The 12,522-nt window shown below is 41.0% G+C and overlaps 1 protein-coding gene across 8 annotated transcripts in view; it reads left to right on the forward strand.

Annotated features, from left to right (window-relative positions):
- Positions 1-12,522, forward strand: part of brsk2a (BR serine/threonine kinase 2a) — a 229,253-nt gene that overhangs the window by 173,645 nt on the left and 43,086 nt on the right. For all 8 annotated transcript variants that reach the window (XM_054733232.2, XM_054733234.2, XM_070550435.1 and 5 more), the window contains exon 5: positions 3,741-3,857. In XM_054733232.2, the coding sequence (XP_054589207.2) occupies positions 3,741-3,857 (117 nt within the window). The remainder of the gene's footprint in view (positions 1-3,740; positions 3,858-12,522) is intronic.

The following is a 12,522-nucleotide window of genomic DNA, read 5'->3' on the forward strand; positions in this document are numbered from 1 at the left end:
ATCAAGGATCACAGAACCTGCCAGTGTGATAACCAAGCAGCCGACAGCTAAACCCTCAGGACAGGAAATGAGTTGCGCAACAATCGATGTCATCTAAGGGTAAATGCCCGTTTTGATGAAGGATTCTTCAAAGGCAGACATATTCAGCTAATGTTCTCGCTCCACTTTTCTATCATTAACCGGAGGAGGAGATAAAAGCATCGTTTGTGACATCTAGACACCTCTGTGGCTTTAAAGTGGCCCATTTGGACGCATGTCGTGGAAAGTTAAATGAGTGTTAGAATGATCGATTTTAAAAGCCTAGAGCTAAATATCAAATACTGTTTTTAATGTTTTGAGCATGTGTAAAAGTTTGTGCTGTATTATGTAAAATTTTAGTTTTGATGGAAGGTTGAAAAGAACAAAGTAAACTTTCTCATGGTGTCTTTCAAGGTCAGGTTTTTTTTTAATTTTGCTGCAGACGACATGAATTTGAGTGGGGCTTTAAGATTGCTGGGGTCAGTTACTAATTATTTTTATATTCGTCCATTTAATATTTCATTACTATATGCATATGGGATCCATTTTGGAGCCACAAGGATCGGGTCTCTCCCATTTGCAGTTGATGTGGTCCTGCTGGCTTCATCAGATCATGATCTCCACCTTTTTGCCGGAGCTGTTAAGAGCCAAGTGTGAAGCAGCTGGGATGAGAATGAGTTCCTCTAAATTGGAGACCATGGTCTTGAGTTGGAAAAGGCTTGAATGTCTTCTACGGGTCAGGAATGAAGTCCTCCCCCAAGTGGAGTTCTTTAAGTATCTCTGGGTCTTGTTCACGATCGATAGGCGGATTGGTGCTGCGTCTGCAGTGATGCAGGTTTTCCCTTAAAGATAGGGTGAGAAGCTTCATCTGGGAGGGGCTCAGAGTAGACCCGCTGCTCCTCCATTTTGAGAGGAGCCAGTTGAGGTGGCACAGGCATCTAGTTAGGATGCCTCCTGAACGCCTCCCTGGTGAGGTTGTCCGGTCACGTCCTGGAAGTAAACCCAAGGAAGACCAGGACACGCTGGAGGGACTATGTCTCTCAGCTGGCCAGGGAATGTTCTGGGATTCCCCTGGAGGATCTGGCCCAAGTGGCTGGGGAGAGGGAAGTTTGGGCCTCCCTGCTTAGGCTGCTGCCCTCACGACCCCGGATAAGTGAAAGACAATGGATGGATGGATTACAATATGCACTGTAGTGAGGTATTAAAAATCTGAGCTTTATTCAATAAATAAAAGTTAAAGCTGGGGATCAAACGGGCCAATTATGGATTACAGAGCGAGTTTATTAACCTCTATGTACATTTCCTCATGAAATACCCATAAAAGTGATATGTACCTGACTCGTGTCAGGTTTTGGTTATCAATCAATCAGATTTATTTATAAAGCACTTTTCAAACAAAGTGCTACTCAAAGTGCTTTACAAAATGACCCCAGGTTCCCATAACAGGTTAAAGACATTAACAGACATATGCAAGCACACACACACACACACACACGCACGCACGCACGCACGCACGCACGTACGTACGTACGTAAAAATTATATTTGGCTGAGTCCAGATGAGCCCAGAAAGGTAAGGCAAGGAAATGCCATCAGAGGAGCCATCTGCCCCGGCAGCATCAGGTCTTTCACACTAAGTCAGGGCGCTCAGTGGAGGGGGAGCATAGACCCCCACCTATAGAGCGCCCAGGAAGCTACAGTCGACCACCGCTCCCGGGGCAGAGGGCCCCTACAGAGGAAACACTGGATTAAAATGAGTAAAAATATAATAAAAGAACTAATATAAATGACAAAAGTTAGAAAATAAGTAATAAATAAAATCATATAGACAGTAAAGTAATAATATTAAATAAAACTGTGCTAAAATATAATCATATAAAACATGCAAAAGCAAGTAATAAAATATAATCATGTAAAACGAGGAATAAAACTGTAGTAAATATTTAGATAAAAGCTAACCTAAAAAGATGGGTCTTGAGCCTGGACTTAAAAACATGAACGTTCTCTGCGGCCTTGAGGTCCTCTGGCAGCTCGTTCCAGAGGCGAGGGCCATAACACTGGAAGGACGCCTCACCGTGAGTGCGTGTCCTGACTTTAGGGATGACCAGGAGACGCCTGCCAGAGGAGCGCAGAGGCCGTGAGGTTCCGTATGGTAAAAAACAGTTCTGAGAGATAAGAAGGCCCAAGACCGTTAAGACACTTAAAAATCATTAGAAGAACCTTAAAATGGATCCCGAAACATACAGGGAGCCAATGCAATGATTCTAAAACTGGTGTCATGTGCTCCCGCCTCCTCACACTCCGAGATCTGCAGGATTACGAAAAAAGAAAAATAAGTTGTGGTGTCACAGTGGGATAGCTCTGCACCATGTCCTAGAGATACAACTCAAACTACAAACCAACAAAACTGTGGTGAAATTCCAACCATAAGAGTACAACTTTCCACAAATTACTCCGCTGTACTGTGTTTGATAATAACCCAACAGAAGTTAGCTAAAGGACTAGCTAGTGTTTACGATTAAGGACGCTGATTACTGGTTGGATGGAAAGGTTCTCCCAGCATGCAATGCGCTTTCAGAAATGTTGAAAATGTAGCAAAAAATAAATCCTCTCAGTTTGTTTAATTCACAGTTAAAATAATTTTAATGAAATTAAATATACATGTATTAAATAAAAGTTGGGTATAGTTTTAGCTTGGAGGTGAAACACCAAACGGGTAGAAGGGTTTAAATAGTGTTCACTTCTACCACTCGAGTGTAAATTGTGTTTATTTATTGAAGCATAAGCTGCAGCAACACATGTGTGGCAAACAACAAACATAAAGAATTCAAAAGCATGTACACACTGTGTTGCATTGTAAAGTAGGCTCTATCGAGTGCTTACCATACAGAGTGGTGAAACTTTAGCTTTAGACCCATTTTCTTTAAAAATCTATAGAAAACGATAAAAAAATTAAAGATATTCTTCATTACAGTGTGTCTCACCAAATGTAAAACCCTTCTAGAACCTTCTAAAGTTAACACAGTAGATATTTGGATGGAAACTGTAAACAAATAGAATCTGAACAGATTTCTATTTATCTGCACAGTTTCACGTGTCGTGTCTTGAGGAGTTCTTAGCTGCGTTGGAGATCGTGGGAGCGGCCGAGTATGATGAAACGCTAGCCCAAACACTGAAACACACACAACGAAGTGTTTCCCAAACTCCTATTTTAAAGTTAGACATCAGCGCTAAATGTGTGATTCAGCTCCAGCTTAACGTAAAACGTTATTCCTCAGAGGTCATTTTTAAAAGAGGAAGTTGGTGCCTGCTGGATTATATTATTCCCCCCCTGCTGTGTTTAGTGGTAATGAATGGCAGCTAATGAACGCTGCTGCGGCTGGCTTCCCCCCGAATCCCCTTTCTCACTTGGTTTGCTGGTGGCTGTCTGGGAGATGAGGGGAAGGGGATGGGGGAGGAAGAGAAAGGGAAACGGGGGAGAAGGCCACAGCAGGGTGCTATCGCACCTTGCACCATGCCAACACCAAGGTGGGAGCATGGACGGATCAAAGGGAGGTGTTGCACATGAGAAGGTCAGGTTGGGAAGCCGTGTGTGAATCTGAGGCCCAATAGTTTCATCAATAAACTGTTGGTTTCTCTTAGGTTTCATCTTTATACAACGCTTTGCTCATCTTCACGTTTGATTCAGTCCGTTTCTACCTCACTGCTCTTCTTTTGTTCCAGCCACAGGGACCTAAAGCCAGAGAACCTGTTGCTAGATGAAAAGAACAACATCAGGATAGCAGACTTTGGCATGGCGTCCCTTCAGGTTGGAGACAGTCTGTTGGAAACCAGCTGTGGGTAAGGATTATTAAAAAATGTTCCAAGGCCTCTTTTCTAATGCACTGTCTATCTCATGAAACTATAACATTGTTTTGAAAGTAATAATCTGCTTTAGTTGGAGGGGTGGTGGAATAACAAATGTGAAGGGGAAAAAAGAAAAGCACTGGGATTAACGGAGGCTATTGGGTTCATGGTTTCCCAAAAAGCCTTTCGAGTGAGGATGAAAGAATAACCTGATCTGTATTGCCGGATGGCAAATGCTTTTTTTTGTTTCTAGTTCAATCCTGATTCCAGTAAAAAAAATTCCCACAAAAATCTGCAATATTGTGATCTTGTGCTTAGCAGCCTGTATGAGCTGTCAGGAGAAACGTTGAAATTATTTTTAGAAGGGTCCCTTCAGTGAGACGTTCAGGTTGTACATGGATGCCATGCTACTTAGAGCAACATGGCCGCTGTTTGAATTGGAAGGTCTTTTTTGACATCAATGTTTTTATGTTTTTCGATTTGCATTAGGGGATTGGGTGACCAGAAACAGCATATTTTGCCTATAATTGAATTGTTTTGCATGTTTGGAGGCGGGTTTAGCGAAGCAGGTGGATCATTCCTGTTTTGTGGTTGATAGTGAGGCTCGTGGGAGGCTTGATTAAAAAATCGTATTGGAATTTCTTCCGTGCACGGAATTCGAAAATATTGCAGGCAGCCTGGACTCTTCGAAGAAAGCCTGCAATCTGGCAGCAACGAACAGTTTGTGAGGCTCATTTTGGTCATGGTAAGCCCTTGTGACTAAGTATTTGTGAATCGAGTCTCATGTTTTCCCTTTCTGTTTGTTCAGGTGTCTCAACCAACGATCATTATATTATAATGTAGAATTAAATGAGAACATGATTGAAGACTCAGCTGTTTGCAGTCGGTGTGAGGATGTATCCATTTTCTTTGATAATCATCCACATATGACATAAAAAAATGCTGAGTCTGCTTGTCAGGGCCAGGGGCGGATTTAGGACTGAAGAAGATCCGGGGCTTAACACACACGCGTGCGCACACAAACGCGCGCGCACACACACACGTGACACGCACTAGTCAACATATATATTTGTCTTGTACCACATAATTTTTAATCTGAAGCTACATATTAAGCATTTTCAGGGCAGAGTATTGTTCCTGTTAGTGTTTAGTGTGAGATGATAGTAAATATTCCCTTTCTTTCTCCAACCACTTTACCTGATAGTAAGCTAACTTTGGGAAAACCAGCAGCATAACAAATATTTTCAAATAAGACTCACAAACCTGAGTCAACACCAGTTTCATCAAAGCTGGGGTTCTGTCGTTGTACTTTTTGTCTAAAAACGTCCTTATGTCCATCTTCACTCATGCGTTTCAGGCAGAGAGTGTAGAAGAAGCCGGCTGCTGAAGGGCTTCTTCTTCAGTGGTGGAGGCTCAGGCAGGCTGTATACAAACTACTGCCAGCTGCTCCCTCTCTGTTGGACTTTGGTACTGCATGTTACTTCCACGATTTAGATCCGGGGCTTTTCATAAAACATCCGGGGCTTCAGCCCAAGTAGCCGGGCCTAACTCCGTCCCTGGTCAGGGCAGACTCCTGCTATTAGCATGACCATTGCTTTCTGTTTGCAGAAGAGAACTGCCTAACTTTCCTTGAAACAAAATAAAGAAACTTTTAAAAGTCTTTAATTTTTCATGAGTGAAGGGTCCAGAGCTTTCTATTAAATAGGAAAAAAATGTCTCCAAAAGATTTGTGGTAAACACTTGTGAATAAGACCAACCCTAACCCTGTAATCCCAGAGCTCATACAGGCTTTCAATAACTTTATTTTGTCTTCAATACAGATTTTAAGCTAATCTCCTCAGAAGTGACCATGTGTATTTTCCATGGCAATAGGGGGAAGTACGTACCTAAATCATTGCCAGCAAACTTATTTTTTTGTGTTAGAATAAAATCTTCGCTATGGAAGGCCATTAGGGTCAAAAATCCCTGGGAGCGTAGAACTTCGTCAGATTGTTCGACTTCCAGCATAATGTCAAGTACATCAGACTCATTGGCAAGGAGCGAAGAGCTAAATGTGTAAAATAACGTTGGTGAATGGTAAAAGTTTACTAACCGTTTGTTACAAATCAGTAAATGCGTCGTCAGGAAGAAAGATGGCATCGCCCAGACTTAGACCCACTCCCATGTATTTTAGACCTGATTTATATTATGTGTTACGAAGCCACCAATAATTTTTAACAATAGGGCATCATTTAATTAATTTTCTTCATTTCGATGGATATTTCTAGAGATTAACGGTAAAAACTATACATTGTCACTTTAAAGTGTTTTTTTGCCCCACAAACTCTCTTGAAAGTGTACGTTGTGTATTGATAGCAGGTCATACTGTTTTATTTCCACACAACCACTCGTGCATTTGCACAAAGATGAAATAATATGTCAGCAAAGGTCCTATACACAAAGTATTCCTCACCGCATTTATTTTTAAATACATTCAGACAAAAAAAAACTGCACAGAAATGTCGTGTGCTTTTGCAACACCTTTTCAATTTCTTTCCTCCTGTCCTTAGATTTTCTTTCACTGGTCTAATTTTAACAACCACTTGTCTTCAGGAGTAGTTTGGCAAATCGTTCTTAATGGTGTTCAACATAAACAATATTACACATATTTTTCCCATTCAAATATAAATTTGCCACTAGATAAAATTCTAAAAACTCTTCCCGAATTTTCCAAAGTGCTGAGTACAATTCAATCTCCGTTCTGGGTCATTCTACCAGGAATAAAGGGAATGCATTTTTGCTTTATCTTCATAATTCATAAAACCAATTCAAAAGCCGTAGCTGACTTTTGTGAGGGTTTTCATGCTTTTAACAGGAATCACAAAGACAATGAGCCAACATCAAACTAAGCTTCTGCCATCCAGCAATGCAGATCACATGGTTCAGATCCCCACTAACTTCATCTGTAGAGGTCTTGTCTACTGAATGTTCTGTCTGGCTCTGAGCGTGGCCGGGGCCTTGGCCAAACATTACTGCCCTCCATCTCCTCCTATCTCAGCGAGGGTTTATGATCCAGCCTTTATGATCGCACTGTGCTCATCAATCCTGTGGCTACAATAAATCTGCTTGCAGGAAAAAGTTGGTGCATGGCAGCAATCAAAAGGGAAGCCTGAAGTCTATATTTTAGAAGTGCTTTTATTCAACCCTGAGCTGTAATGAAGGCTTGGAGGGTCTAAGCTTATCAGAGTTTACTTCTTGAGTGTGCTTTTATAACCCCGACGACTTTGTGGATCTATTTGAGACAAAGATGTTCAGTGTTTTTTCAGATGAATACAAACACATTTTGGGAGGATTTTTTAACGTGTTGGTTGGCGGTTTTTAAGCGGAGCATTTGCTCTGTCAGGATTTTGTCGAGGCCTGGTGACAGCTGTCCTTCAGTCTGATCGACTCTGTCCAGATTAAATCGAGACAGCTGAAATTCTGCATACACGGAATTTGGTGCATATGTTCACAAAGTACGAGGCTGACTTCATCCCCATCATCTAAATGTCTTTGCTCCCTGATTGGATGATGGGTTTGCTGTGTGTCTTGCTGTCTTTCCATCTCTGACACCCTCCCCTTTATATGTCTGCAGATTACAAGCATGATTATGCAGGCACACATGTCCAGCTGAAACAGTTGCATAATTCTTTTTTAGCAGTAGCGGAAATGCCTAAATTCACATGAGTCATCGGTGGAGAACTGTGTGTGTGTGTGTGTGTGTGTGTGTGTGTGTGTGTGTGTGTAGCTATATGTAAATCAGTTGTGCTCAGAGTCATTTTTATAGAAAGGGAAGACCATGCTGATGTTTCCTTTATTACTTTAGAAACGGCCCAATGTGGCACTTCTTACTCAGCAGAAACACCCAGCTCTCCTCTTACCTGCATTAATTCTGCTGACACGTTTGAGCGTTTTTGTCCTTCGATGTCATCCAAAGTGGTTCATCTGCTCCGTTACCCCTGCATTCATTTACAAAGTGCATAAGGCACATGTTGCAGCTGGGAATATGCAGCTGTTTGAATGACACCGTTCCAAAAGTAGGTCCAGCAATTTTTTATGTACTCTGAGCTCCATTATCACTCTGTTTGCTAGCTTGTCTCAGAAGTGTGTGTGTGTGTGTGTGTGCATGGGTATGTGTGTGTGTTGGTGCTGTGCACTGTAATTGTGGTTATTGATTATTCATGCTCCTCTGACTGCCCCATCTCTAAGTGCAGATATGACACTTTTTAATTAAACAGATTTATCTGGGTCCTCTCTCGCCATGAAAACGGGCTGACACAAATGTATTCCATTTGCTTTGGGTAATGGAGCTGAGTAAAGATGAGAGTTGCTCAAGGTTGCAAAAGGGGGGCCTCCGAAAACACCCAGTATGGAAATGCATGCAGATACACAGATATGCAAATGAGCCGAGGCACCGGCGAGCACTTGCAAACACGAAATCAGAGCAACCTTTTCCTACGCCTAAACAAATTTAGCGGTGACTTTATGCATGCGTGCTGTGTATTTACCGAAGTGCTGTTACACCGATAAACAAACTTATGAAAGCAAACAAACTTGCAAACAGAGCTGCAAAAATGTGGTTAAAAATATGTTTTTAATGAACGGAGACTTCTCAATATTTCCGTGACGGTTTTTCCTGATGTTTTGAAAGTGTGTTTCTGTGTAAACAATTCTAAATATTAACCATTTTCCCTTAGGATTGACTAGCTAATGGCTAGTCTGATCACATCCCACAACAAAGTGTATTGCTGCCATCTTCAAAAAGGTCTATCTGAAAGGCCACATTTGTTTGGGCAAAAATTATCTAAATCTGTAATTTGCTGTCTTTCTAATATTTCATGATAAATTCTGTGGAAAATAATTAGAGATTCCTGCTGGACTTGACCCCTGGGATGCACTGGTACTACTGGTGATGGTGGTATTTATACTTTTTGGGCCATTTGCATCCTGCAGGCTTGTGGTAAAGGATCATTTCATGCATAATAGTGATGAGGGGCACCAGGTAACCTTAGGCAGACTTGAATATTTATGTTCAGTTTACAGCTGAGGGGCTCCCATCATCATTTTAAAGCCTGTATTCACTGGAAGATGCTTGAGGTAAAATAAACATTAAAAATATATTTATAGATTATTTCAGCACTGTGGGCAGTTCTGTCTGAAACTTTTGTTTTCAGGGCATCTTTTAATGCCTCCAATAATGAAAGTTGTGCTGTTTTGTCAGCTGAAGGGTCAGAAATGGCAAGGTTTGGATGGAATCACTAGCTAAAAAAGAGATCTTAAAATACACACAAGGCACTTTAGGCTTTCTCTGCCATGGGAGATGGCATTAGAAGTATTTTGTAAACTTTCTTCCCTTTTGCATTCACAAAAAAACGCTGATGCAACCCCCCAAGTGCCCCTAACCCACAAAAATAAAGAAAATATAGATTATTCTTGCAGCATCAAGTTTTATCGCCTTCTGCTGTACTTAAATAACCCAATTTTCTTTCCTTTCTGGTGATTCGATGCTCATATGCTGAGAAGTAAATGAGCTTTAACAAGCAGCAAGACAATACTGATGTTAAAACAATGTGGGAATCCACAGGAGCTTCTTTAGAACACTGAATTTTTCAGTCTGGTCAGAGGGGAATGGCTCTCACTGTTTTCTATATTTAGTATGCAAGTCTATAACTTCTGGAGCGAACAGCGGGACGCTCATATTAGAAATTTCTCCTTCTAGGTTGGTAATCGAATTTAAGCCTCATCTATCTTCAGATTGAGTTTCGTCCTTTATTCTTTTGAAGCACATCTGGAAATGTCATTAAGGTTAATTAGATTTTTTTTCATAAAGGTTTATTCTAGGGAATCAATTTGAAGTCATTGTTTAGTTGCTTTATATGTATGGCCCTGTCTGAAGTTATCAGCAGGATGGCACTAAGTGGAGCTGTGATAGTGGTAACCATCTGAGGAAGGAGCACTTTTCATTGTCAAATTATGTCTTTATTTGAGACTTTTTAAGGTCTGTGTAGAAAGCCCACTGACTCTGTGGCTTGGCTGCATTCAAAACATGTTTGAATAGTCTGAAGTAAAAGATCACAGGATCAATACATCAAGCTTTTGACCACTGTGAGATATATATATATATATATATATATATATATATATATATATATATATATATATATATATAAAGGATATATATATAATTTCCCTTTCAGTTGATTCACTCGGTACCACGCATGTAGTTTGGGATATCGTACCCTCATGCAGTCTGACATCTTAAATCACGCCTGTAGGCATTACAACACTCCGCCTGCACATAAATACCGCACATCCTGCCGCAGTTCTTAAGCTCTTTACCTTGCTGATGACACCTCTTCTAGTTTCAACGTGTGTTAGCTAGCAGTGGCTAGTAAACACCCTGTCTTTGTTTTGTGCAAAGTGATGCAATTTTAACTGTTATTTGAAGTTAAATTTAGACCCAATTTAGCAGATATTTTATTTTGTGATTTCTGTTGCAATTGTTTAGTTTAAGGCACATTATTGGCTCAAAATAAAATGAAACGACTGAATTAGACTTCCTGCGGGTACATGCGCCTGTTTGCCAAGCGCTAGTGCCATTTACGTATGTTTCCTAAATTTAGAGCTTTGTGGTTTGGGATGAGCACTGGAGCTGGATTGAAGAAGCAGAAGTCTGCTGTTTGCTCCTTTCTGCAGGGATGTGGCTTTACGCTTCATTATGAGGACCTCCAGGAAGCTTACCCCATTTGTCTCTGGAATGTCCACGTCAGGAGGGCGTTGACGCAACTGGATTCTTCCTCAATTTGTGGCCAACTTAGGCACTCAATGCTGAAACGCTGGGTAACGTTTGTGCAGAGGGTCCTAGGAGAAGTTGCTGTCTCTAAACAAGACCTATGCTCTTCAAGTCGAGAGACCTGGCCTCGTCCAAGTCGCAGTCTTGGGCTACGTGGACTGGCTAACTGAGCAGTCATTGAACTGGGCATGATGTGTGAGTAGGGGTATTTACATCACACGTCATGTGGCCTAAAGGCATGATTAAAACCATGCAGAGGCGTGGTATCCTGCCAACAGCAAAGGGATGTGGGCAAGAAGGCTGAAAAGAACAGGAAACCACTTAAATATGCTGATGACATGCTGTCATTTTTCATTTAACCTACTCTACTCTACCAGCACTGAGACCTAGTACTCATGGGGATGGTGTTGTGTGGATGTACATGAGTTCAGCCTTGCTTCCTCACAGAAATTGTTTTAAAAGCCCCGGAGTCATATTTTTCTGTAAACCAGTTCCAGGGCAACAAGCCTTGAAACGCCACCGTTGGATATTCATGTAGATAGACCATGCTTCTTGCTTCTTGATTTTTATTTTTGTGTGGCAGCATTACAGCACCACATGTTTCAGGACATGATATATAATCAAATCACAACAAGAGTCGTCTCAAGGCAATTCACAAAGTAAACATTCCAGTTGAACCCACTTAGCCGCGCACTGAGTTCAGTTCATTATTCCAGAAAACCCACCAGTTGGCATCGAGTCACTGGCCATCGCTCAGTACCTAAGTATGCTAGTATGTTCTTGTGTACTTGACAAAAATGTTCTTGGCAAGTACAACAATGTCCATTCTAAAGAGTATGGGAGGATTAGGATGACATTTGAAACAAAACTGGACTCTGATATGTGATGGCATCAAGTGCTGCTTGTTGCTACCGTTAAAAAATGTCCAGACAGAAAAATAAGTCTGTTGTCCCTTAACAAAAAAAAAAAAAAACAATGAATACATATTATTTGTATATTTGGTCTACTTTTGATCAAAATTGATGAAATACCAGCATTTTCCATTGTTAAATTCAGAAAAAAAAGCTTATTTTTTAGTAAAACACCACCCTTAAGGCAATACTGCATTTGAAGAGTCCGGGGGAAAAAAAAAATACAAATTCACACAGCAAATTCTACAGACTAAACACAATTATTTACAATAGCAGACAACTTTTTTCTTTTTTTTTTTTTTTATTACTGTTATAAAAACACTACAGTTGTGAGCTTTTTCTGCCGTTTCAGAGTACAACGGTTTGTGACACAGTACTTTGTTGCCCCAAGTCTGCAGAAGGATGCAATAATGCCTCCTCAATGCAGTGGGTGGAGCAAGAACACACCCGGGAACTTTAAGCAAACTTGCCTTGATTTGCACTCTTGAACAGTACTTGGGCCATCGTTGGTAATGTTTCACGAGGACATGAGCACACAAGTTCAGATGAGTGCACAAATTGAGAAATAGCCACTGACTTGTCAGTAACTTTACCTTAATCCTCACAACAGCACGTATGTAGGGAGGAAAACTCCCTTCAACAGGATGAAACCTCCACAGAACCTGGCTCAGTGTACGCAGCTGTCCGCCATGACCGACCTGGCAGAATTTCTAAGACATCTTGAGTTGTTTTATTATGGAGATATTTTGGAGAAATTACACAGTAGAAGAAACCTGAATCTGCAACCAGAACACCAAGGAACACATTACCTCCACCCTTTAGTTTACATCTTGGAGACGGGTTGCTAATGCAGCCATCTAATGAGCCCAAAACACTCCCTGAAAACTCTTTAAGGACAATTTAAACTGCAGAGGACAAAACTACTGATTGTCATGAA

The sequence above is a fragment of the Nothobranchius furzeri genome, chromosome 4 (assembly GCF_043380555.1).
Source record: "Nothobranchius furzeri strain GRZ-AD chromosome 4, NfurGRZ-RIMD1, whole genome shotgun sequence".
Taxonomy (NCBI): Eukaryota; Metazoa; Chordata; class Actinopteri; order Cyprinodontiformes; family Nothobranchiidae; genus Nothobranchius; species Nothobranchius furzeri.